This window comes from Onychostruthus taczanowskii, unplaced genomic scaffold (assembly GCF_017590055.1).
Source record: "Onychostruthus taczanowskii isolate IOZ18803 unplaced genomic scaffold, ASM1759005v1 scaffold14, whole genome shotgun sequence".
Lineage (NCBI taxonomy): Eukaryota > Metazoa > Chordata > Aves > Passeriformes > Passeridae > Onychostruthus > Onychostruthus taczanowskii.
In genome coordinates, this window is record NW_024498573.1 from 3823581 (window position 1) to 3850179 (window position 26599).

The 26599-nt window shown below is 46.0% G+C and overlaps 4 protein-coding genes across 4 annotated transcripts; all 4 read left to right on the forward strand.

Moving 5' to 3' along the window:
• The first annotated feature begins 450 nt into the window (after positions 1-450).
• Positions 451-5758, forward strand: LOC121332348 (ovomucoid-like). The gene is made up of 8 exons (XM_041397744.1): positions 451-505; positions 1473-1492; positions 2258-2394; positions 2902-2959; positions 3225-3361; positions 4037-4097; positions 5109-5218; positions 5713-5758. The coding sequence occupies exons 1-8, from the start codon at positions 451-453 to the stop codon at positions 5756-5758; spliced, it is 624 nt and encodes a 207-aa protein (XP_041253678.1).
• Positions 5759-7570: 1812 nt separating this feature from the next.
• On the forward strand, positions 7571-9708 carry LOC121332449 (ovomucoid-like). The gene is made up of 4 exons (XM_041397905.1): positions 7571-7683; positions 8507-8529; positions 8956-9080; positions 9526-9708. The coding sequence occupies exons 1-4, from the start codon at positions 7629-7631 to the stop codon at positions 9569-9571; spliced, it is 249 nt and encodes an 82-aa protein (XP_041253839.1). The 5' UTR covers positions 7571-7628; the 3' UTR covers positions 9572-9708.
• A 5490-nt stretch (positions 9709-15198) lies between these two features.
• LOC121332415 (double-headed protease inhibitor, submandibular gland-like) lies at positions 15199-19231 on the forward strand. Its single transcript, XM_041397849.1, has 8 exons — positions 15199-15316; positions 15781-15803; positions 16337-16464; positions 16721-16766; positions 17607-17734; positions 17873-17918; positions 18572-18705; positions 19186-19231. Exons 1-8 carry the CDS (start codon positions 15259-15261, stop codon positions 19229-19231), a joined length of 609 nt encoding a protein of 202 aa, XP_041253783.1. The 5' UTR covers positions 15199-15258.
• A 3343-nt stretch (positions 19232-22574) lies between these two features.
• LOC121332460 (serine protease inhibitor Kazal-type 6-like) lies at positions 22575-26599 on the forward strand. The gene is made up of 4 exons (XM_041397938.1): positions 22575-22632; positions 24693-24724; positions 25661-25773; positions 26554-26599. Exons 1-4 carry the CDS (start codon positions 22575-22577, stop codon positions 26597-26599), a joined length of 249 nt encoding a protein of 82 aa, XP_041253872.1.

The following is a 26599-nucleotide window of genomic DNA, read 5'->3' on the forward strand; positions in this document are numbered from 1 at the left end:
CAGCCTGGTCTGCAGGCAGGGTTGTACTGCATCCTGCCTAAGCTGCTTCCCTGATGGCAAATGTTGCTCTGCAAGAGACAAATCAGTGTGGCCTGGTCTTTACTCCCCTCAGTATCTTGTGCTCCTCACATTTCCACTAGAATCCCAAAGAGGTTTTTTTTTGTCCAAAAGGCTGTTTGTTTTCTTTTGACCACTCAGAGCTTGTGATACTTGTCTTGATCTATTAACCAGGTGTCCAGCCAAAATCAATTGCCTAGCAGACGCAGAGAAGTCAAGACCTCCATAAATATTACCGGCCTCATTGTGCTGGTGACAGATTCTGCAGGTTGTTTTATGTTACAGTTGAACAGTTTAGACATTGCATTTGTATATATTTGCAGGCAGCCCTGGAGGGACCATCTCGTGGGCAGAGTGGCAGCAGGCAGCCTGCAGACTCCAGACACCTCCACCATGACCACGGCAGGGCTCTTGGTGCTCCTCTCCTTCGCGCTGTGCTGCGTCCCAGGTGAGTGGCTCTCCAGATGGCTGAGTCCTGGCTGTCTTCAAAAGGATCAGGCAGAGGATTCAAAGAGAGGAAATCTCCTTCAGAGGGCTCTGCTGCCTCGGTTGGCGTCGTGCAGGTTTGCAGGATTGTATTTCAGGACAGTCCTCAGTGGCTCGCTGCTGTAGCTGATGGTTTGTCATAAATATAAGTAACAGCAAGTGGAGTTCTGTGCTGGCAACTCGTGCTGTTACACTTTGTACACTGATCTTCTCACACCATTACACTGCTTAGCCTTGTACAATTACAGCAAAATGGATGAATACTTGAAATAAGGCCATGAGAAGGGGGTCAGACCCCCAGTAACTAGTAAGGCAAATATTGTAATGGCACAAGCAAGTTCTCTGCAAGACCCTGGCAAATTTCCTGCAATGCTCTTTCTGCTAATGGAACAGCAAGAGATGAATACTAGCCAGACTCTGATGTTCTCACTGCATATTCACCCCTGATGAAATTACAAAGCCAAAGACATTTTTTTCACACTCACCTTCTTTCAAATGCATATTTCTGTCAACAGATGCTGTATGTATTTGCTTATCCTGTAGGTGACTATTTGCATTTGTCTCTGTTGATTCAGGTGTATTTTCAGATACACAACAGCAGTGCTTTAGGGTCAAAACGGATATGTAAAAAGATAAGGAAGGAAAAGCTCTTCTGTTTTCAATTAATAAATCTACATGTCTCAGAACAAAAAAAGAACAAAGCTATTCAAAAAGCTGTTTCATCATAGCCAGCAATAAGCAATGCTATTATGCTTATCAACATAGAGAAAAAAAATTCATACATAGTTTATTTAGTTCAAAAAACAATCACTGGAAATCATTCACCTTGGTCCTGCACACAGGAATTTTATATCCATATTTCCAGCTTTAATTGAGGTCTTATCATATTGGCTTTTGTTCATACTTTCTGCCTCTCTTTTCTTTTCCAGATACTACCTTTGGGATTGAGGTAAGTGGAAGATTTCTTTCTGTCACCTTTCTCAAGTATGTGGTCTGATAAAGACATAACCAAAGGAATGGGGAAAACCTCCAGCCTGTGGGTGCTCAGCTGTTTTTCACCTAAGTGTCACACTCGGGTCACTGTAATCAGATTCTACAGCGTAGAACATTAAATTATACTGCCCTTGGCTCTATATCCATGCTGTATGTTAATAATGTTTTAGTGGTAATGATACAATGTTTTTGGATTAATTAATTTTTCAGCAACTTTAGACTGGTCTAAGCTTTAAGCTGGAAATATATAACTGGTTCTAAACTGAAGCAGTACAGTGGTATCAGAACCTACCTGAGGGCAACCTACTGAAAGACTAAAATACTCTGAGCAGATCCAGCTTCCTCACAGATCATTTGTCTTGGTCCTCTGAAAAAAACATGATCAGTGTATTGAGAATGAAAAAGTAAAACCAGAAGTGCAGTGGAGGGACCACAAGAATTTAAGAACTAGGGACCAATGGAGAGCCTTTATAAAATCATGTCAAGTAAGCATAAGAGACCAGCACTGGTTTATCCCATCCAAGGGGCTACATGGTTATAGCTCTTCCCTCCTCCTCCTCCTCTTCTCCTGCCCTGTGGGAACATCTCTGCAGGAAGAATTCTCCTGAAGGCCCCAGAGCAGAAGTTTGTGCTGCGGCGGTGAGGACTGGTTGTACCACACAAAATGAGAGTCGTGAACGCCTCAGGTCCTCTCAGCCTGTTGCTGTGATTCCTCTGGCAGGTGGACTGCAGCACATATCCCAACACCACGAACGAGGAGGGCAAGGAGGTGCTGGTCTGCAGCGAGGCCGTCAGCCCCATCTGCGGCTCCGACGGCGTCACCTACGGCAACGAGTGCCTGCTCTGTGCCTACAACGCGTACGTTCTGCGTGGGGACAGCGTGGGGACAGCGTGGGGACCCCAGGCAGCACAGCTCAGAGCTCCTGGCAGCACCACAGCTCACCAGTCGCTGCTCTGTCACACGTCACCTGTGTCAATTCCTTCGAAATGAGCTTGGCTATCACGGCACAGCGCTCGGGCAGAGCTTTAGTCACTGCGTCTGTCTTTTGTTTCTGTAATTTATTCAGGTTTTTTCTTCTCTGTCTCAAGGAGTGGCCAGGTGATGGCTCTGAGAGCACATCTCATCACAGCAAAAGGATTGAGATGCTCTGCTCAGAGCTGCCCAAAATGGTCCTAAAGCTTCCCAGGGTTTTACATCCCTGCCAGCTACTCAGCTGATGAGGGAGGGTGGCTCTACCTTTTCAAATACAGATATAAAAGAAGCCTGACTGAGAAAGAGTCAATTTTCCCTTGCATTAACTCTACACCTAGGATGTAGCAAGACATCTCTGCTGAACTTCCTAACATTTCTCTCTCCCTCTGCAGAGAATATGGAACCAATGTCAGCAAAGACCACGACGGAGAGTGCAAGGAAGTTGCCCCTGTAAGTTAAACCAAGGGCAAAACAGGGGGTGTATCCTGCTTCTGAGTGGCCAAAGGTGCTTATGGAAATAATTCAAACCCTAAACAAGAACACAGATGAGCTGCCAGAGTCTTGCACTGGTCACCTCCAAGTGAACTGTCATCATGGTGACTGACAGAAAAGCTTTTCTCCTGCTGTGGTGCATGGCCAGGCAGACACACTCACCAGATCCACTGGTGTGCTGTAAGCAAGGCCTTCACCAGGGCTTTGTTTGTTCCCTCACCAGGTGGATTGCAGCAAGTACCCCAACTCAACCACTGAGGATGGCAAAGTGGTGCTGCTGTGCCACAAAGACCTCAACCCCGTCTGCGGGACCGACTGGGTCACCTACAACAACGAGTGCCTGCTCTGCTCCAGGAGCCTGTGAGTGCTGAGCACGGGGACCTGGGGCTGGTGCTCCTGGGACTGCTCTTTTGGATAGCAGGACTTCTACCAAGGCCTTTCCTGTGAGGTGCTTGGACTTCGACCCTCCTCTTGTCCTCCTGACTGAACCTTGCTTTCCTCTGTCATTAGAAGGAAAACTGTGCCTTGGGTCTAGACAGAAAAGTAGAGGGCTGGCTGGGGATCTCACACAGGACAGGATGCTTCTCTTAACTCAGTTAAAAGGGTCTGTGTGGCAGATGCTGCCTTGCAGAGGACAACAACTCAGCTGTGCCTTGGGTCTAGACGGAAAAGTGTGTGAGATCCCCTGGCTGGGGATCTCACACAGGACAGGATGCTTCTCTTAACTCAGTTAAAAGGGTCTGTGTGGCAGATGCTGCCTTGCAGAGGACAACAACTCACCCAGGGGGCATTGACATTGTCACACAGCCTGTCTCTGCATCCATCCTGACCCCTGTCCCTCACATCCTGCTATAAACCAGCTCTCTGGCAGGCAGTGACACCACCTGAGCTGGTCCCTGGAGCCACATGGACCTAAGCTGGGTGCCTCCTGTATCCCATACTTTGTGCCTGGGGCTGATCAGCATTCCTGGGTGATGGATTCAGCAGAACAGGTTGCTTGTAGAGCTCCCTAACACAGGTCTCTTCCCTTCCCAGGGAGGCTGGAGCCAGTGTTGGCAAGAAGTCTGATGGTGCATGTAAGAAGGAAATTGTCACAGTAAGTGAATTGGGTGATCAGGGGCTGGGTTTTGGTCCTGCTGCTGTTAGGGGAAGCACTGCCAGTGTCTGCAGCAGCCCCCAGACCAGCAGTGTCCTGCAGAAGTGAAACAGCTGCTGTGCTGCAGAAGGGGAGAGATTTTGCTTTCTCTACACGTAATAAATGTTGTTTGTGTGAATGCCAGGAAAGGAGCAGGTGACTGCTCAGGAAGGGATGAGTAAAGAGTAGTAGAATGAATCCATCAGGGCAGAACTGTGAATAAGAACAGAGAATGGATTTTGGGGTCAGCCCAATGGTCCATCTAGCCCCTGGCGACTTGGTGCAGAGCCTGCTGCTGGCAGGGGCTGTGAGCATTGTGTAGGAGAGAGTGAGAGTGCAGAATGTAGAGAAGAGTGACCTCTACCCTTCCAAGCTCCAGCTGTTTTCAGAAGGGCTAGCTCAGCTAGCTGTGATTTCTGTGCAGTCACTGAGCCTTGAGAGATTTGTCCTCCATGAAATTCCTCAGCCTCTTCCTGACCCAGACACATTTTTAGCCCTACAATGCTCCTCACAAGTGTAGCACCCATTGCTCCAGGAAACAGAATCCCACTCTTGCAGTACCCAGCTACGTGTTGATCTTCCAGTTTTAAGACTCCAGGAGGGATAGTGGACCTTTACAGAGGATCAGCACTCCATTTCTCCAGACTCCAGTGTTTTTCCGTTTAATTTCCTGGCCAGCTTGGGAACACAGAGCACGGCACCTTCACCCAGTGAACTGCTGCTGCTTGGAAATGCCATGGCCAGGTTATGATATACATCTCTTCAAACAGGAAATTACGATCCATTTTTATATTATTAAATTCTCCTGGCATGGGAGAAACTGACACCTCAGTTTATATCAGATGTGCAAGGAAGTTAATTACTTTTGGTAAGATTGGTATCACTAGCACAGCAGCTCTAGCTCAGGGTTCAAACCCTTGTGCTACTGACTCCTCCACGTCAGACTCTTTTATTTTTATTTATTTTTTACAGGTTGACTGCAGTGACTACCCCAAACCTGTCTGCTCACTTGACTACATGCCTCTCTGTGGCTCTGACAACACAACATACAACAATAAGTGTATCTTCTGCAACGCAGTCGTGTATGTAAAATATCAGTGATGTTTCTGTTATCAGTTGCCTCCTGTGGGCAAGAGTTTGCACAGTTACTGCTTTTTTGTTTGCTGGATACTGTTGATTAGGGATTTGGGGCAGGAGGGAATGCCAGCCACCGTGTCAAGCATTCATTTATTTTTTTCATTAGAGCATAAAAAAAGCTACGGCTGCTTTGTTAGTGTGAATGGCTTGAAGAGCATTTAACCTAAATGGAATTTTTCTTGCATGTTGCAAAGGAAATGAAATTCCTTTCCTTTTAAAATTCCACTACAGTTTCCCCACAGATATTTTCAGTCTTAAGAATGAGTTAAATTGTTTCGCTCATGTCTTAATAATCAAATAGCAAATGGGATTATGAGTCTGCAAGTTCCTTGGCTCTGGGGCAGGATCCCATTTGACACCATCTCTAGGAGCCGTCAAAAAGACAGATCATAGCAGGCAGGACTCTGTTTAATTCATTCTTTCCTTTCCTTGCTTTCAGGGACAGCAATGGGACTATCACTTTAAGCCATTTTGGAAAATGCTGAGTATCAGTGCCAAGGGAATTCACCCCAAGATCCCCACTGGAAAAACCCAGATAAAGATCTCACCTCAGTTCATCTCACCCTCTGGGGAACCCAGCTCACTCCTGATTTTCTTTCTCAATAAACTAAATCAGCAACATTTCCCTGTCTCCTTTCATGTGTTGTCTCATGAAACATGGTCTTGATTTGCTGGATGATGATACTGGGCAGAATCATTACGTGCTCAAAGCTCTGGGATAGAACAAGAGCATAATCTTACTCCCCTCCTTCTCCTAAAAGGCAGAAAATTAAATACAGATGTTCCAACCCCAGAGCTGTGTGTCTTTGCACATAAATGACAATGATGTCCCTGCATTAGTGCTCAGATTAATTGACCCTTGAATGTTTGACATTGGCCAGGGCTGAAGTGGTGACACAGGAGGGTCTCTCCAAAGGTGCTCCTGGTGCATTTTCCTGGCCAGCAAAGCCCAGTCACACCTTGGTGTCCCTGCCCAGAGCTGATCCCTGGCTCTGTCCTCACCTGAAGTGCTGCTCTCCCAAGGTCACTCTCTTGGCAAAGCCCATGTTGCTCAGACACGTGCATTGTCTCTATTTGCCTGAGTCCTCCAACTGACTTATTCCCAGATTTTTCCTCATCTTGGAGTCGTCCTTTAACACCCTCCAAGTGTTTTGAGATTAATGCCTTCCTAGGTGTGGTGCCTACTCCTGCCTACTTGTCTTCTCTCACTCTTCAATTACACAATGCTCCTTGCCAGCCCAAGGAGTATTTCAGCAGTGTTTCAAAATCCAAGGACAAAGTATCCTTCTGTTTCTTGAGAGTGTGACCTGTCATTGGTGTATTGTGCATGAAATTTATTTTGCTTTTGTCTTCTGTTTGAGTATTGAATTGGGTTTTGGTTTTTGGGGGTTTTTTTTGGATCCACACAAGAGAGGCATAAATAAATTGGGCTTATCCCTTCTAAAATGTAATATCTCCCACAGGCATTTCTTCTGGGAATCAAAGGGAGAGGGATGCTTGTTCTCCTTGATGGAGGTTGTCCCAAAAAGCAATGCTTTAGTGGTAAAACAAAGGATTTATGTAGAGATGGGCAGATGGATGAAGCAGTGATTTCCAGATTGGGTTCAGCTTTTCTAGGATCCATGCTAGGGCCTCAAATCATTCTGTCATCATCATACTAAAAGTCTATTACTGCAAAGCTAATGGCTTTTAGGGAAAATAACAATTTTAAATTTTTTTTTGCATAGTCCCATAAAAGTTTCTCCATCCCTTGTAATTTCCCAGGACTCCTTTCAGTGTCTGGGATGCCCTCTTGCTTGCTTTCCTGGTTCATTGTTTTCCTGCTTTCACTATAACTTAGTGATGTTTTACTTGGGTGAAGCACAAAAATAAAGGAGAGCCTTTCTGCTACGGAAGCATTTCATTCAATGTTTTTCTCATGAAAAAGCACGGCACAAAAATAAGCAGTGATAGGTGAACACAGAGAAAATCTGACAGCAGTTTGAACAGTGGCTCTTTTGCCTGCAGGAATTTTCTGTGGTCCTTCAAAAGGAAACTGTCACATATTTCTCTTAAAATAAGGACTCAGAGGGTGTATCTCACACATCTAAACTTCTCGTGACTCCCGTTGATGAAGAAACACCATTCTTGGCTTACAGCACAGCTTACCTCTACTGATATTACCACTGAGACAAAGGGCTGGAAATGTTGCTCCAGGATAAGGGTGGATAAGGCAAATATGAACATGCACAAACACACACGCCCCCCCAGTGGTGCAGGCACACATATAAGCGTGGTTGCCACCTGAGGACAGAATCCAGGTTGTGTTTCCTGAGCAAAAGCCAAGCTCTGCTGCTCACAGCCCATCCAGCCACCATGAAGATCACAGGCGTGCTGCTCCTGCTCTCTCTGGCCCTTTTCTGCATCTCAGGTGAGTGGCTCCACTGCCTCCTGCTCTCTGCCTTGGAGTAAGCACTGGCTGTCTTCAAAACCACAAAAAAACACCCTCAGACTGGAAAGAGCTCCATTCTGCAAGGACTTATTTACTCCTAGAAAGATAGTGTTGAAAAGACTTGACATCAGAGACTATCACTTATGGGGTAATATTTTAGCAACAGAACTGAGTGGGTAAGAACAACTGTGGGAACAGCTCTACTCTCAGTGCTAGTTTATGCATAATGAAAGAAGTGACATGTACGTGGTGCAACCCGGAGACTCAGACAACCAGTATTTAACCTCTGAAATGTTGCAGAAACACAAATAATTTTACTGAATGGAAGTGAACATTTCTTGTAGTCATCCTGAACCGAGGTGTAGTTTGAGAGCCTGAGCTGCTGTAGAAGCTTTATAAATTCACCTCTCACTAAATACTATTCTTATTTTAAAATAATATTGGCAATGCATATAAGATGCTGCCTCTGTGTACTTGCCAGCTTTATGTCCCTGTTTACCTCAATAACTTGCTTCTCTTTGAGTTCATATCCTGTTCTGTCCTTCGAACCATAGGAAATGCCTTTCTCTTCTTTTATTTTACACAGCTTTTTCCATTTTGACAGTAACCCTCATTAAAAAAATACTACAGAATCAACATACAGTATGGCACAACATTTTGCCTGAAATTCCTTTTGTCTAAGAACAATTTGCTAGCACACAGGGAGTTGGAAGATATGTATTCAGAGCATGCATTCTTAGATTTTAACAGAATCCATGAATTGCATTTGTAACATATTTCATTTGTTCTTTTTTTTTTTTAGTTCCAGCTACTGATGCGCTGCAGGTAAGGGACAGATTTTTCTATTCTCCATCCTTTCTTTCCTTAAAGCAGTTTCTGTATAAATCTTTACTAATCACATCATGATGGAGCCTTTCAAAATCCTGAGACACCCAGCTGCCTGAGCAATATTTGCCACAGATATTATCAGGTGAAATTGCCATTTTCATCTGGTGGTAGTTTCAGCAAGTAGGGCAGTATTCAGTTCATGTCCAGGTTGTTGTCAGAGTTACTGCAGCATCATTCGCAGTGGTTGCCCAGGCTCTGCATGGTTGGAGGCAGCACTCCACTGCAATCCTGCCCTGTCCCTGGGCTTTTCCTCAGCATCTGCTCCTGGCCAGCTCAGGGAGTGTGTGGGGCCTCCTAATGTCACCTTTCTCACCCAGCTTTGGTTGAGAGCTCTTTTTTTTTTTTTATTTTTTGTGGATACAGGCTGCATCCACCTACTGCAAGAACCAGAGGACTTTCAGGGATATGTGTTCCATGGAGTATGTCCCCCACTGTGGGTCTGATGGTGTCACCTACCCCAACAAATGCACGTTCTGCAATGCGTTCCTGTACGTATGGAATAAATCTCTTCACCTTCTAAGTGGTGAATTAACTTAGCTTAAACTGGCTAATCAGTCTTGGACACTGGTTGGAGAAGTTCCTTTATTTCATTTGTTTGTTCTCTCACCTCCAAGGGTAATTTTTATTTTTTTGTTGGGAGAGTTTGCTAGGAAGTCCTTTCTTTCAGCTATAAAGAGGCAATATAGTGTTCTCCATTTTCCTCTTAAGTGATTTGCAAAAGAGCTTTCTCTCAGCAGACAAAGTCTGTTTCCTACAGACTATTTGGTCTTTTAAATTAAGAACTTTTCTTGTCTTTATATGTCAATAATAAAAATAAATATGTGGAATAGGGTTCAGAAGTCCCTCTGTGGTGCAGAAGGACAGACCAACAGTAAAAGCCCAGATGTTCTCTGATTTCTTACTCTGATTTCTTTCTGATTTCTTTCTCTGCAGGAAAAGCCGTGGAAATCTTGCCTTGAGGTCTCTTAATGCCTGTTAAGTTCTCAACAGGATTCAGCTGAGAAAAAGCATCCCTCCCTGACAATGTTCCCCATGGCAGATGACTTCCTAAACCCCTGACCCTTGAAAACCTCTTATCAACCCTGAAACCTCTGATAATAAAAAAAAGACCCAGCATTTATGTTGTCATTTAGTCTCATTCTGGCTTTACCTAACATGTTCCATGATTATACCACTGCAACAACCCTGGGGTGTGGGAATTAATGGGCAAATTGCAGGGGACAGGGAGAATGGTGTTCTGATCTACAAAAATATCCAAGGCAATGGGCAGCTTTTTGGGCATCTGCCTTCATCTGGCTTTCCAAAAGAAAACCCAGGCTGGAGGTGCATCCTGGTCCATTTACTGCTCTTGGGGGATCTGACAGACACTCTCTGCCTGGCTGAGAGGAGCTGCCTCCCTCCCCAGCTGCTGCTGTCAAATTCCTGCAGCCTCACCCAGCCTCACTCTTTGTAGCCTGGCAGCACCAAGAGGCCCCGGGCAAACCTAAACATTAACATAATTAGAGACAGTCCCAAGACTTGTAATTGGGGTGTTCTGACACTCTTCTGCCACACAGAAGGGGTCTTGCTGGCACAATGAGCTGCTCGTCCCTGTTTCAGTTTCCAGGGTTATGCCAAATTTCCCTGCAAGGGAATATGTGAGGAAGGTCACGAGCAGGATTGAAAACCCACCTCTAGCTGAGAGAAGGCCTTTTGCAACCTGCTTTGCTCCCCAGAGCAATGTCACAGGGTGTTTTCTCTGAGCTGCCCACGTTGGTTCGTTGCTGAGGGGCATTGCAGAAAACCCGTGGGCAGCCAGTGCCAGCAGAGCTGATGTCCAGGGGATGCTGGCAACCACTGAGCCCGTCTGGGCACCTCACCCATCACTTAGCTGCTGGTTGAAGGTAATTACCTTGACTGTCGCTTCTAGAGGATCCTTTGAGATCCTCCGGCCTCTGGAAGCCTGGGCTGATGAAAGGAAGGGCTCAGAGTCATGGTGTTAATTTATTATTCATTAACAGCCAGGCGCTGCCAGCGCCGCGTGCTGCAGAGGCAGCAGTCTCACAGTCAAATAGTTAATGATCTTAAGTGACAATGTGTCACTTCCCAGAGACTGCAGAGAGCAGCTCTCTAAAAGGAGACAATTTATTTCCAAAAGACATGGCTCTCTGCAACCATTTAGTGCCAAGTCCCTTCCTGGGGCTGGAGTGTCCCACCTGGGAGGGGGAGGTCTGTGTGCAGGAAGGTTTTTCAGTGTCAGATGCGATTTCTGGGGACCAGGATAAATTGAGGTAGTGCTGGGGGTGTGGGGCACATTCAGTCACCTTCTTCCCCGCCTCTGCTGAGCGTGGGAGTCAGGGTAGGAGAGCACCAGCTGCAGCAGTTATTTTTTTCCTCGGGCAGCAGCAGGGAGGATGAGGATGGCCCTCAGGAACCACGATGCCTTGGAGACAAGCAGAGCTCCCAGTTGTGCTGGAGATCCCCGTGATGCTCAGAGGGCCTCTTGCAGGGGCATGTCTGCTAAACAGGAAAATCCAGCAGGCAATTAAGGCAATTTCTGTGAGTAGAAATGATAAATCCTCTGTGATTGCTCAGGAGTGACCAAGGGCAGAGCAGGACCCCAGCAGAGCCCCCGGCCTCCCACCCCAGCAGCTCATCCTGGATGCTCCTTAGGATGGAGAGGAAGAGAATTCTCCTTTATGAGCACCTCGTTGGAAATAATTTTTTTTATTGCTTCTCAATAAAATCCTGCCACAACAGCACAAATCCTCTCACCATTACTAATCTAACTCTCCCTCCAGGAAATTCAAGGCAGGAAACATTGTCTGCCTGCCAAGGTATTTTATGGTACAATTCTTTGAGCAGTACCTCAGCACTTTATGTCATTATCTGATGTTTTGGATTCAGGAAATGCCATTCAATTACCCCACAACCTGATTAACACATTGCATGTACTTATTTTGTTCTGCTTTATTTTATATCGTTCCTTCTATTTTTGTGCATTGTTCGACTTGTTGCTGGCCAACAGATACCTCAGGCCAGTCTGGACCTTTCTGTTAATGCAGTTTCTCTCTGTGGCTTCATTCAGGAGAAATGGTTTATTACTGCATTCTTACTTGATGTGGAGAAAAATAAAATTATGTTTGAAAAGTGAATTAATTGCGGGTGTTTTGGGAGGCTGGCTGTGTCAGAGCTATTGCAGCGAGGCAGAGCTGAGATTCACTGAGGGATTGGGATCATCAGCCTTATGCTGTTAGCATGCAGCTTCCAGACAGTCAATTTATTCCAGACACCCTTGCCTGTGATATCATCTGTGTTTAAAAAACTGGAGATATTCAGGCAGCAATCAGATAGCCGAACTACAAGGAGAAATAATAGGTGAGTGCGGCTTAGAGCAGGGGCTTTGCCGGCTGTAAATTGAATTTCTGTTCTCATAGAAGATCCAGCTCTGCCCCCGTGTGCAGAGGTCTGGGAACAGCAGCTCGGCCGGGATCTGCTGCAGTTGTTCCCCATCCCAGGGAGCCGCTCCCTGCCCTGCCCTGCCCGCAGCCCCTCTGTCCCCGCTTACCCCGGGCAGAGCGCACCCAGCGAGGACAGGGATGCCGCTGCTGGCGTGACAACATATCCTGCGTGCACACACCCACCCTCGTATTTAATAATAATGATTTTTTAAAAAACCCCGTTGTTGTTCTTTGTAGCCAGATGAAGACTATGACAAGTTTTAAACCAAAGCAGGAGCATCATCAGTGAAGAATTTTTTAGGTTGTGGTAGGCTATGGACTTACTTGAGGTAGGACATCTCAAGACCAGAGGAAAAGCTTCCCAAGAAGTTATCACTGATATGGGAAAAAATACTTCTGGATTAGAAACCCAGAGTTATTGGAAATTTACCTTAATACAAGAGGACCCATCATATGATGGCCAACATTTATCCCATTCATGTGGCCATAACCTTCCTGAATGTTTGCCTTCTAGGAGTCTGAAATAGAAGGAAGCATTTTTTTTAAGAGTTTTATTTAAGCTTTTGTATGGATCTCGTATCTGTAGAAACACTAAAATAATCCCAAAGTCAATTTACTGAGCCCTCCATCATGATATTTCTGAACCTCAGAATCACAGGATAGTTTGGGTTGGCAGTGCTCTCTGGAGATCATCCAGTCCAAACCCCCTGGAGCAGGTGACACAGGAACATGGCCAAGTGGGTTTGGGATGACTCCAGACAGGGAGACTCCACGACCTCCCTGGGCAGCTGTTCCAGTGCTCTGCAGCTCTCAATGGAAAGAATTTTCTCCTCATGTCGAGGTGGAACTTGTTGTGTTTTAGTCCATGGGCACTGCTCCTTGTCCTGTCACTGGGCACCACTGAGAACAGTCTGGCACCGCCACACTCATCCCAGGGCTTTGAGGTGGGCTCACTTTGCCCTTCCCATTTGCTACATGTATGACATTTCCCAAGGCTCACTGTGCCACACTCATCCCAGGGCTTTGGGCAGGTGGGCTCACTTTGCCCTTCCCATTTGCTACATGTATGACATTTCCCAAGGCTCACTGTTGTGAGTCCTGCTGTTTTTCACTGTTCCTAATGCCTGCTTTTAGTCCACCTGCTTTCCTGTGATTACTGCTCTCCCATTCCCTCTGTTTCCTATTAATGGGGCTCCTTGTGCAATCCCTGTCACACCTGTCCCAGCAGCTCTCCTGCCCTGCCCTGGACACTGCCCTTTGTCTCCCATCCCTTCTCCCAGACCCTGTAGCAAGGCTCTTTCCTTGTTTCTCTTTTTCTCCCTGCTGCCCTGGGGAGTGGCTGCTGGAGGAGAAGAGCTTTTTGGATGGCCACCAAGACCCTCAGGGGCAGCACGTGAGGCAGAGCAGATGTCCCAGAGGATCTAACTAATGAAAGGGCAGGTGTTGGCCCGACATGAGAGTGATGCCGCTCCCTGGCAGACACCTGCCAGGCACAACAGCTCCTGCTGGCTTCAGCCTGGCAGGAAACACAGCAGGAGAAGCAGCGCAGTTCTGCTAATGGAGATCTCAGGTCTGGAGGTGGGTATGGGGGAGTTTGGGTGGCAGGGCTGCAGAGGAGACAGCTCTGCTCCTGGAGCCCCCCCAGCCACGGGGCTGGCAAGCAGCACCTCCACTGGTGGCTGGTGCAAGTTCTGAGGAAGCTTTGTTTTCAGACTTTGGCATTCCTGCCCCTGGAGATTAATCAATATTAATGCTTCCGTGACTACTGCTTCCTTTCCAAATGTGCTCACAATCAGCTCAAGAAATCTGAAAGTCAACTCGCTCAGGATGCTAAGAATGCGACAGAAACAACTTTCAAAGGAGCCCTTCAACTTGTGATATTTGTGAAAGAGATCCAAATAGCATTATTCATTTATTTTTCAGGAAAATGATTTCATTGATATAAACAGGCCAAATCCCACAAGCTTCATTCTTTGACTACGGTTCCCTTACACTTTCAGCTACATTTTTATGATTTATCTGCTCATGCCAAGTGTTGAACATCTCCCAGGACAATAAGAAAACCAATTCTGATTTTCTATTTAAAACTCAGACTGCCTGTAAGCCACATGTATGAATTAAGCTTCTTCATGCACAAACAAGTTCCATCCGTCACTTCCTTCCGTGACTACCTTAAATCAAAAATTTATTATTTTATGCAATATCCCCTATTTGTTTTTCCATACACTTGCGATAGAGTCGAGCCACTTAGCAGAGCCTAGCACATTATTTATCACTTATCTTCCCTAAAACACGACTCTCAGCTGACACTCTAAATTTAATGCCATATAATTGAGGGAGAAGGGGGAAGCCTAACGGCTCTCCTTCTGTTTGCAGTTACTGGAATTTTTTCTGGAATGCCTTTGATATTTACAAGCCCATTTCACCTGCACAGAATACCAGTTGCTTGCCATTAATAGGAAACATTATCCCAGTACAGATTTAAGGCTACTTATTTTCATAATTTCTTAATCAGACTCATGCTCATTGCCAACAGATGAATAACTCTTGCTCCTACACAGAAATGTCTAATAAACTTCTGGGGGTTTTTGTAATGCTTTTCTCTCGTGATGACTTTCTGTGGGTGAGAAATACAGTGTACCAGGAAATTAGAGGAGAGAGTGTGGAGAGATTTGCTGCGACTTCAGCATCTTTAAGATGCACTGATGCTTGCCAGACCCCAGATATGATGTCAGTAAAAGCTTAGAGAGTCCCGTGCTCCTGTCACTCCACTCTGCTGTACCATGAAAGTCTCCCAGAGCCCAGTTCCTGTCTAACATATGTGATATGGTGAGCACAAGTCAAACACTTCCAACAAATGGGCTCTTTTTTCCCTTCCCCAACTTCCATTTTCCATTTCATAACATCCGCTATTGAGACAGTGCTCCTGTTTGGAAAGTACAAATCACTCATTGTACAGCAAGACGCCTTTGTTAACAAGCTGGGTGTAGCTCACATTTTTGTTTAATTCTTCTGGGCATCTCTCTAACAAACAAGTATTCTTTGGAGCTCAACTCGGTAATCGATACAATTTTCTTAGTTTACAGAGCAAATAATTGCTTTCTGGTGATGACTTCACAGGGTCGGGGAGATGCATATATATACTGGGGAGGGAGAAGGCTGGGAACCATCCACGGACTCTCCGGCAACCGACCCACACGGAACAGCCGCCACCACCACCGCCAGCATGAAGATGGCCAACTGTGCTGCCCTCCTGGGGCTGGTCCTTCTTGGCTGCCTTTCTGGTAAGTCATTTCTGTCATTTTTGTTACACTCCATGCTGGTCTAGACCTCCCGATCCTTTCCCTGTCTCTGTGCATCCTGAAGGATGCAGCCTCTTGGGGATGTGATGGTTCAGGAATACGCGGCCTCTCTTTTCAATGAGCAGACAAACACATGGGATGTGTGCTTTAAGCTTTTGAGCCTTCGTGGGGATTATGGAGCTAAAGAAGGATAAAATTTTTGGTCCTATTTGTTGTTTAGTGAGTCAAAATTTCTGGCTTCACAAATAAGTGATTTTTTTTTTTTTTAATCCCGGTGTATCACTTTGCACTTACTTGGAGTAGATGAGACATTTGGGAGGATAATCACTTCTTGGTAATGAGAAGGTGTATTTGGCTACTCTGTAGGGAAATTGATGATTCCAAAGGAATTTTAGTGAAGGACATCATACAATTTTTACATTTTGTAATTTCTATTTTTATTGTAGATCTTGCTGTTGCTCAAAGGCGGGTGAGTATTAGATCTTTGTCATTTAGCCTTGATTTCTAAGTCTAGATGAATAATTCATACTCACACTATATGCCAGGGAATGCTTGAGGGTAAAAAAAAAGAGAGAATGAATAAGAAAGAAGTGCCCCTAAGTGCACCTCTTTTCCCAGCATAAGAAAACACCTTTGTCAGAGAGAGATAATTTAGCACTTTGATGATTAAAAAGACAGCGATTAATAATGTAGAATGCGAGTCAGCACAGCACAGAGTGCCAGTAGAAAATCTATATGACTATTGAATATCTGCCTAATATCTTCCCTGTCTTGATTCCCCACGGAATGATCATTTTTGCCCATAATTCTCGCCAAAATTACTTTAAGTCTTAACAGCAGAGAGGTGCTTTTGTTATGCTGTAAGATACTCGATATAAATTTTCTTTCACCATGGAGGAGCCATAGACATTCCTCACAGCAGCCTCCCAATGAGGCAAAAACAGGATTAGGGCAGGAACACCCTTCTGTCTGTTTGGAGGCATGACGAGTCCCCTTTCCCAGGCCAACTGCGGCGCCTACATGTCAACTGGAAAAACCATGAGCGTCGTCTGTCCCCGCAACTACGACCCCGTGTGTGGCACCAATGGCCGCACCTACCCCAACGAGTGCTCCCTCTGCAGGGACTTCTTGTGAGTAGAAAGTCCCCTGATCACCTGCAGTGCCACTTCAAGCAGAAGGCAGAAGCCCTTGGGGTTGTGACTAATCATGGGGTGGACTAGAATTTTCTTAAGTTTCCGTCTTCCCTAATGCCCAGGATCTTCTGTGTCAAAGCTCCAGAATCTGATTAATTACTGGGGCTTTACGGGTGGAGGGACTTGATGATTGAGATGACAACATGGCATGAAAAGATTAATCCCTGCTTTTCTTCTCCCTCTCTCCCTCTAGCCGCAACCGTGCTCTTGACAAGAAACACGATGGAAGATGCGTTAGGGTACGCTCAGAGATTGGTTCCTTCCCCTGCAGGGTGACAGCCAGACACAAACCTAGCCTAGGGACCCACACAATTGCTGGCTCTCAGAAATGGGGTGAAAATGAAGGATTTCAGATTTGCAGGACATTTAATTTGCATTTTGTTTGGACTGCTAAAATCAGTGAGTTTTAAAAGGCAAAATATCTTCTGCATAACACCAGAGTTTAGAAAGGAAACATTTTGGTTTCAAGAGTGTTTTGCTGCATTATGAAAACACTTCCCTTTACATTTAGACTTAGAGGCTTGTTGTAGCTAAGAAATTCCCAGAAGTTTGAATTTCAACTAAACTATAATTTTGTAACAGAAAAAACCCTGATTTTATCAGAATGTTTATCACAAAGTTAAGTTAAAGCTAGTATCAATATAGGGAGCTACCATGAAGTGACAAAGAATGTCTATTTTTAGTTTAGAGAGAGAGAGAGTAAAGAAACATTCTGGCTGTGCAATTTCACATAATACAACGACTCCCATTTCAATACACTCAGAGTAATTGCAGGAGCAGCGAGCTGAGTGTGAACTCCATTTTTGAAAGGTGTGAGGTATTTTAGGCAAGGATCCTTCATGGTGGCATTCGGGGGAAAATACCCAAGATGACAGGAATGAAGCCCACCTCAGAACAGATGCTGTACCCACAGGCTGGATTTCATCTGTGCTCCCCCAAATCCACCACACTGTGGCTGGAAGCCCCTTTCATCCTGCAGCTCTGGATAGAGGGGGGAATGTCTCTTGCACCACACTCCATTACACAGAGCTGCTGCAAAGGGGAGCAGAGAATCAAATGCTCCTCTGGGACTGTTTCAGGTCGACTGTACCGGTTTCCTGAAGCCTGGCAGTGGTTACAACATCCCCTGCACCCTGGAGTACTCCCCCATCTGCGGCACCAACGGCATCACCTACAGGAACAAGTGCCATTTCTGTACTGCTGTGGCGTAAGTGAAGGGCCCAGGTCAGGGCAGGGTTTCTGGATCAGTGTTGCTCTCTTTGGTATTTGGAGCACAAAGGGGTAGTTTGGCTCATGAAGGAGCTGCACTGTGCTCATTCATTCCCCACTTGCTTTCCCCCCAAAGGAGCGGCCTGGATGTGAACCTGCAGACCTACGGACAGTGCTTCCAGGTAAAGCCAGAAATCTGCACTCTTGACTGCTGTTATATTTGCCACACAAATTCATGGCTGAATAACAGAAATGCCTCCACTCTCCTGGTGCATTTGGCCTGGAAATAGGACTTGCGGAAAATAGTTATGCCAGGGTCAACAGGTATAGAACCAAATCCATGGCTGAGATATTTTGTCCCCTCTCTGATCTGGGAACAGCAGGCAGAAGGTGCTGAGACCTTAATTTACTGTGAAACTGGATGAGCAAGAGATGGTGCATCACTGATGCAGCAGCACTATTAGTAGCAGTGATTCCCTGGGTGGGAGAACTTAGTGCACTGGGGTTTGTGACCATCCCCTTTCTGTCCACTTGCCTCTGCTTGCCTGCTGAACCAGAGCAGCCAGTGGGACAGCCAGCCTGGAAATACCAGCATGGTCATTCCACTACTTATAATAATATTTATTAGAATTTTTTTGCCTCCACCATCTCCCTACTTCAGGCTGTTCCAGGCAAGCACATTCTCAGAGTCTGCAGAATTGCTGGAACAACAGAGCCCTGCGCCTGAAAAGTGCTTTCGTGCTTTGCCACATCACAAACACTAAATAAACATAAAGCACTTATGTAGGAAAACACAGGCACCAGAAGTTTTAAGCCCTGTTTTCTGTTCCATTAGCAAAATGTAAACATCGACTGCAGCGCTTTCCAGCAGAAGGGCGGCAGCATGATCTGCACCTCCGAGTACACCCCCATCTGCGGCTCCGACGGCAGAACCTACGGGAACAAGTGCCAGTTCTGCAGCGCTGTCTCGTAAGTGCAGAGCTCACCACGGGGTCCGTGGAGCCAGAGCAGCTCACCTGCAGCTGTGGCAGCCGGTGGGAAGCCCCAGAGCTCCCGTTAGCTCCCATCCCTGGCCCATGTTCCTCTCCCAGCGCTCACTCCTCTGCCACCCCCCCCCAGGCGCCACGGATCCTAAGCCTGAGTGAGTCTTCTCCTCCTCCCCTTGCAATTAAAAGCAGATCCCCGCTCGCAGGCTCGTAGCATTGCTGGCTGCCTCCCTGCCAGGGTGATTGAAAGTGTGACCGCAGGAGGTGTCCAAAATTATGGGGTTTGTCCCAAATGTCTTCAATGTATGAAAGTGTGTAACTTGAGGAATCTGAAAAGAGGTGGAACATTAAGCAAAGTACTCTGTGACTTGGAGAGCACAATGGCATTTGGGTTATTTGGGCAAAGTTAGGCTATAAAAATGAGATCCATGTCTCTAATTTTGGTCTCCCTCTCTCTCCTCAGACGCAGCATTGGAGGTCTGTTCGCCAGGCACCAGGGCGAATGCTAAGCGCTGGAGCTGGACCCTTCAACATGACATTTCCCTCACAAATTCTTCAATCAAACATGCTCCTCCTTGCTCCCTCAACTGTTATGCATCAGTCTCTGCTTTGATTGATCAATAAATTAAATGCAGCCACGCTCTTGGCCATGGAATGGTTTTTGATTTTGGTTTTGTTTTCTAGGCGGGGTAATGGTCTTTCAGGCTTTTGGATACTTTTCTGCCAGTCAGGAGAAGCGGGGAAATAAACTACAGTAAAGAGCAAAACACCAGCCCAAGCCCTCAAGAGAGAATGTCATTCTGTAGCAAACCATCAGAAAATGTTATAAAATGGCACAAATTTGAATCTAATTTTGAAGTCTTGCAGGGTGTAAATGGATTTGTCTTTGTCACAGCACTGGAACTTGGAGGAACTGTTCCTTTTAGGGGCTTTGGCCTGGTGGGATGGTGCTGGGGAAATGTGAAAGGGGGTGTGATCAGCTTCACCTGGTCACACCTGGGCAAGGGGCAGGTCTGGTGGTGCCTTATAAAAAGGAGGCTTATGGCAAAGGGAAGAGGTATCTCATAAGGAAGAAAATTAAGAACTGCTGCTTCCTTGAAGGGTGTGTCCATTGAGGTTGTGCCCATCAGCAGAAAATTGCAGCAAGCTAGGCAAGGCTGTAATAAACCTAATGAGAACCTGAGGAGAAATTAGTCTGGGCTCAGGCTTTCAGCTTCTTGGAGAAGAGATGTAAAAATTTGTCCTGGTGGTATTTGAGGCAGAGGACCCTTCAGGAAAAGGTGTTGGGTTTTCTAACTCCAGGAAAGAAGGGCAAGAAGATGTGCTAGCAGCTCAAATGTGTTTTCTGTCTGGGGAAAAAAGGTGTGAAGATAACATCTTTGTGGGAGCCTGAAGCGTGCACTGCAGGAAAAATGACATCTATGACTGTTGGTGATGATGTGCCATCTTTTTGGGTGAGTCAAGGAGTTAATATGCAAACAGCACAAGCAAAAAAAGTCCCAAGTGCCATGGCTCACAAACTCCCTTCCTCATCCTTTCTCCACCTCCCATTCTCTTTTTATGTAAAAGAACACCTGCTGCTTAGGCTGATATTTAGGACAAAATCTGTGAGTTTCAAGACACTTCTTTTGGTCTTGTTTCCTAAAGTAGATAACTTCTTGACCAAGAATTTTGCAGGTGCTCCCCACCAGAATGTAAGAGGCTTGTTCTTCTGTAGAACCAGCACAGAGAGCAGGAAGAAGAATGGAAATTCTTATTTTCATGGGTCTTTTTGGTGTTACTACAGGTAATATAAATCACATCATAACTTTGTGCCTGCTTCTAAGAAAAGAGAGAGAAATTGGAGAGTCACAAGAGTCCTCACTAGTTACCTGCTTGTTTGTCTGAGAAAATAGTTAAGGGACAGTAAAAGTAGCTAGTTTTGATGCGTTTGTTGAATTGTTTTATAATTCCTTGTTGGACGAGAGGTTCACATGGTGGCCACAGAATGTGTGTAGATATATCTGGGAGTGGAGTTCTGGCCATAGCATGAAATGGTCTTCAATGGCAAGGTCTTATGGTGAGCCACCTCCTCAGAGGTAGTTTGTGCCTGAGGAAGTCAGATAGCTGCTCAGAAGGCTTTGGAAAAGCCCAAAGAAGAGCTGCTCACCTGCAGCGAAATGGGGGAAAATGGTGAATATGTGGCTGGCTCACAAGCCTCTAGCAAGGACTTTAGAAGATGAAAGGTTTGTAGCATTTAAGTCTAAAAATTGGCCAGCACAGGTTAGGACTCAGCTTGACAGCAGCAAGGCTCTGCACAGCAAGGTCCAGCTGCCCTTCTTCTATCCTGAGAGGGACAGAATTACCCCCCCTTTGCCACCAAAGAAGTGGAAACGGGCAATAACAATAATCACCTGGCTGGTAATTTAGCCTTTTCCTCTGCTCAGCCTGGAAGGGGTTGGTCCCTGCCGAGTGTTTGCTGAGGCTGGAGCCAGCCCAGCTGTGCTGCAGCAACCAAAACATTATTTGGGCAGATAAGGGGCTGAGGCATCGAGGCTGTGGTCGCGAGCGGTGACGTCTGAGAGCAGAAAAGGCAAACCAGGAGTGCTGTGAGTGGCAGAACTGAGCGTGGCTGGGAATGGTGCTGCAGCTGACGGGTTTGATAACTAAATTACAAGAGAGGCTGCGTCGTGAGATCACCCTTAATAGACAGCCCAGGATTCGCCTGTCAGTCACGGTTTCCCTGCCACTGTGTGGATTTTAAGATGTCTGGCAAGCTGCAAACTGAAATGCTTCCCCAGATGTAGGGCACCCATAGCATTGCTCTCCTGCAAAAACTGGCTGGGGATGCTGGTAGCATCTTTCCTCTTCCTCCTCTTGCTAGAGAAGTGTATAAAAATGTGATCGTTATTTTTAATTTTTTTTTTCCTCTCCTGTGCAAAATTTGGCTGCAACCAGTTGTGTATTTAAAATTCACTGGGGGAACTGAAACCCAGATATATCTACACACATTCCTCTCCTAAGCCTTGCCTCCTTAGGAAAACATATTAAATTTAGTCTTATTCTTATCTGGAGAGGTGTTTGGCAAATGGTGCGCCTGAACACAAATCCTTGCACAGCCTCAGCTGGAAATAGAGCTTGGATCTGCCAATTCCCCATCAAATTCCCATCACTGCCACTTGCGGTGGGAGCAGAGCCCTAACATATGTTTGTGAATGTGAAAAACTGGAAAAACATTGACAGCTAGAGTTTAAATAGTTCAGGGAGGAGAGTCAGCAGTCCTATCTGGGACTGTGCACACAGCGAGGAGAGCATGTCACAGCCCAGCGCCTCTCCACCCCAACTCCACAAATTTAGAACCATCCTCAAAAATAGCCAGGGAACAACGTATAATTGGTTTCACAGACAACACATTCTCATGCTGTGATTTATTTCGTAACGTCTAGTGAGTGTCATCACGCCGCGCTCAGAGCCTCGGTGCTGGCATTCGGAGAGGGCCCAGAGAATGAAAATTACCAGCTTCCCTGATGAATCACTGCTTTGAAAATTCACCCTTGTGAGAATCCTGTGACTATTTAGAAAAAAAAAAAAAATAATGATGTTACAAGCACGTCTATCACTCATGTAATTATCCCTTTCTAGGTTTGATGTGGACAGGGCAGCATTCCTTAAAGCACCATAAACCGGCCAGGACCAATAATGGCTTTAGAAACCAAGTGGAGAAGTTCTCACAATTAAGGTGGGGAATGAGGACAGCTACAGACAGGCACATAAATACACAGAAAGGCAGCTCTGTGTGCACACTGTGGGTTCTGGGATTGAGACAACACCTCCTGCTCTGACCTTGGCTTGGATTAAAGGGCTTCCTGCAGCATGAGGGCTACAGGTGCCTTAGTGCTTCTCAGCCTGCTGCTGGTCTCTTTCTTCTCGGGTAAGTGATCTTTTCCCTAGCCTAGAAAAGAAAAACAAACACCAAAACCTCTCCTGACAACAAATTTTGGAGAGTCTTGATCACTGGCTGACAGGCTTGAAGATAAAGCCGAGCAAGTAGAAAATATCTGCAGGACTTGCTCACTCATGACATATTTCCACTCCTTGTGTGCCTCTGCAGTGGAAAATGTAGTGGACATGTCACTGGGAGACAGAGTGAGCACATTCTGAGTATTTCCTCAGCAAATATACCAAAGCAGAGTGTAATTATGAATTTTTGGTACAAGTGTTCACTGGAGAGTTTTGCTGAACCATTTAGAGAAGATACTTGCTCACCTCCAGGTCATCTGCTCTTGTTTTGAGCCTAAGCATCTTGGTATTTGGTGTTTTCCTTGGAGATGTGGAGACGTAATTAGATGAAAGTTTCAGCTTTCGTTAATGTTGCAGAGAAAAGCTTGAAAATTAAATTCAAGTGTCCTCAAGGAGACAGAACAAAGAGGGCAAATTAAAAGGATCCAGCAACTATTTATCTGGAGATTTACACATCTCTGTGATCATGTGGGGAAGCTGAGTGATGATTTTTGAACCCATAGATCATGTCAGTGCTATCACTTGCTTGAGTCCAGCTGACCCAGCTCTGCAAGGTGTATAGCAACAGTTATTGAAGAATATGTGGAACACGAATTATTTATACTTGTTTTTCTGTGAATAATTTGAATAAAGAAGTCACTTGAGAAAATGGCAAGCTGTGCATGGAGAAGAGGTGAATTGCTTTGTACACATTATTCATTATGAAATATTCATCTGTCTCTAATTGAGTCTTAATTGGGACTGGGTTCCGTCAGAAGACTGATTCTTCCTTCCAAGGCCAGGCAGAATAGCAGCAAACCCTGTGATCTCCTGTAAAATAAACAGATGTCAAGAGGCATCATCACAAGTTCTTCTGTAGCTGCATGTAATATTTATAAAAACTATTTAATGAGCTGTTTTGTAAATAATATGCAGATAGCCATACCAGCGCCTTCGACGTTACAGCAGCCTAGCCAAACCTGAGGACAGGGTAAATGTGCCAGCACCAGGAAAAAACACCAAGGGACAACAGAAATAGCAAAAGAAGTAGGAAGGCTTGATGGATGAGGGTTGAGCTGACTGAGGGTTGGTGAGATTTCCACTGGGGAGGGATGAGTGTAGGACAAGGTCCTTCCACCTCCTGCCCAGAGCCAGCAGCAGCCCCACAGCTGGCAGTGACCTGCTGACCAGCAGGCACAGCCCCACCAAATGCTGGGCTTTTATCCCACTCTGCTGTGACCCAGATTCTGCAGATCTGCATTCAACCCACCCTGGAGTGTCAGGCTCCCCCTTGGAGACATGACAGGGTGGCCCCATTTCACAGCTCTGACTCAACCTACACTCCTGCCTGCTGGCTTTGCCGAGAAGAAACGTGAAGAGCATGGACTGATGAGCTCCTAGCCCAGAGCCTGAGGGGATTTTGGTGCTGGTTCTGACCAGTGCTGCCTGTTCTGCTCTCTGTCACCCCATGACATCTCTTTGTAGCTCACCCTGCCCTGGGAGGGTGTCTGGGCTGTGCTGAGCACGGCTGGAACCCACCCACAGGATCTCCTGCTCCCCTCCTGTCAGCAGCACCAGCCACTGGCATTGTTCAGAGCTGCAGGAGCCTAAAAGCCTTAAAAGCCACCATGGGTTTCAAATCTCTGGGAGCACGGTTCCACATCTGATATGACAGCTTGCTTCCCCAGGAGTGGCTGCCTTCCAGGAGATTGGCTTATGTGTCTGAGGTGTAGCTAGCAGCTGAATGAATGATTACATGGTATTTTAGTAGCATTTTTCAAAATAGGAAAATACTGCAAAACAATTCAGATAATGTATTTCCTGCCCCCTCTTCCCCCGTGAGGGATGACGGAGTAGGAAAAACCTGGAGTGTGTTTCACTGTGGTTTGCATAAAAGGTTTGTGAATTTAATTCAGACTTTATCAGAAAGTAATGCTGACGTGTAAAACCTGTCTGTTTTTTATTTACTTTTTTGGTTTTTTTTTCTTCTAGTTCCAGATGTAGCAGGTCAAGAGATTGAAGAGGTTAGTGCTGCTGTTTCTGCTTGCTGAATCTGCATTTAATAGAACCATGGAATCATTACTGTTGGAAAAGCCCTCCAAGATCATCGAATCCAAGCTTTGACTGATCACCACTTTGTCAACTAAACCATAGCACTGAGTGCCACATCCAGTCATGGCGTTTCACTTTGGAGGAATCTTTTTATAACCAAAATCTTGGTGCTGGGTAAACAGTTTTTAATGTCTGCTGGGAGCAGGTGGGTCCTTCCAAGTATTCCCAGTGCTGGGGAGTTCACTGCTACCCGGGGAATGTTGTGTGGCCACATTAGCAGGTAGAGCAGGGAAATAAATGGTTTATTTAGCAAATGCATATGCGCTGCACCACTTTTGACTTGGCTTCACTATCCAATCTTCTCGTGAAGCAAACAGATTACTGAGTGTCCTATTCCCCCAAATTTAGTTAATCCCTGGGATTTGTAGAGACACAAAATACCTGTACACTTCCTGGGCATAACTTTTAATTCCCCAGGGAATTTCCGTATGGTTTCTCCCTCCTTCCTCTGGGAAAGCAGGAGCTTAGCAAGCACCAAACTGAGTGCAGGGTTTCGCAAGACACCTGGAGTCATGCAGCAGGGAGGTAGCTCAGCTCCAAGTGCCTGACAGAGCATCAGTGCTGACTCTTCTCGTGCATGCCTAGGCTAATCTGCTCCTGTTGTTGGGAGATCAAGACTTCTCCCAGGTGACTACAATTTCCTTCCTCAAAAGTGAGGCCAAAATTCCCCTGAAACGCTGCTTCTGTTCCTTTCTGAGAGGGCTTTTTCTGTCAGAAAACAGGCAGTGTCAGCATTTGTCAGAAAAAGCATTGCATTAATGGCCTTGGGTCCAGTTTGGAAAGTGAAACAAAGAGTATGGAGGTCCTGAAAGGGTTTTTAAAAATTTTTATTATTATTCCTTGTGCAGATTTGTAGAGAGTTCATAAACAGAAGCGTGTACTGCACGAGGGAGTCCAACCCTCACTGCGGCACGGACGGCGTCACCTATGGGAACAAGTGTGCCTTCTGCAAGGCAGTGCTGTAAGTGACACTGGGGACACTGAAATAGCAGGCTCTGCCTTCATTTCCATGCATCTAGTGGTGTTTTTCATGGAGGGGAAGCCCTGTATCCAGGCTGCTCCTCTTGTATGGACTGGCCTCTGAACCATGCCAAGCGGAATGTTTCCTCCTTGGAGCAGAGCTGTGTGCTATGAGTTAATTTTAATTCATTTCTGGGCGTTGCAGGCTGCTGGTTGCCATGCTGAGAGGCAGCACAGGGCCTGGGAAGCAAATGCATCCTGCCTGTACCTTCCACAAGCACTAAATTGATGCACAATTCCCACTATGTGCCACAGGCTGCAGCTCTCACTGCCCACACTCCTGGTTACTGAGAAGTGCTGGAGGAATGTGGGAGCTGAGCCATGCCAAGTTATTCCTGAAAAGTCTGAATGAACTTTGTGGAACAAGACACAAGATCTCAGAGGAAGAACAGAATGTCTCTCCTTTTCCTGAGCTCTGTCACTTTTTAAAGGAGATGTAATAGGAGCCATCCCTGACGGATGGATTGTGCTTGCAAAATGTTTTTGCCTTAGCAATCCTTGCATTTAGTGTGCAGCCAAGGCTGTCTTATCGTGGGGCAAAACAGAAGAGAACAATGAGGAGAGGAGAATGAGGAGAGGAGAAAATGGCTGGGTGCTCCTTGTGAGGTACCAGGGAGATACACTGGCACCAGCCAGCTCTTTTGGGGTGGGTGAGCTCTATCCCACACTGCTGTGTCTGTCATTTACTGCTTGCTCTAAGTCTCTCTCCCTCCTTTTACAGGAGAAGTGGAGGGAAAATAAGATTGAAGCACCTGGGGAAATGCTGA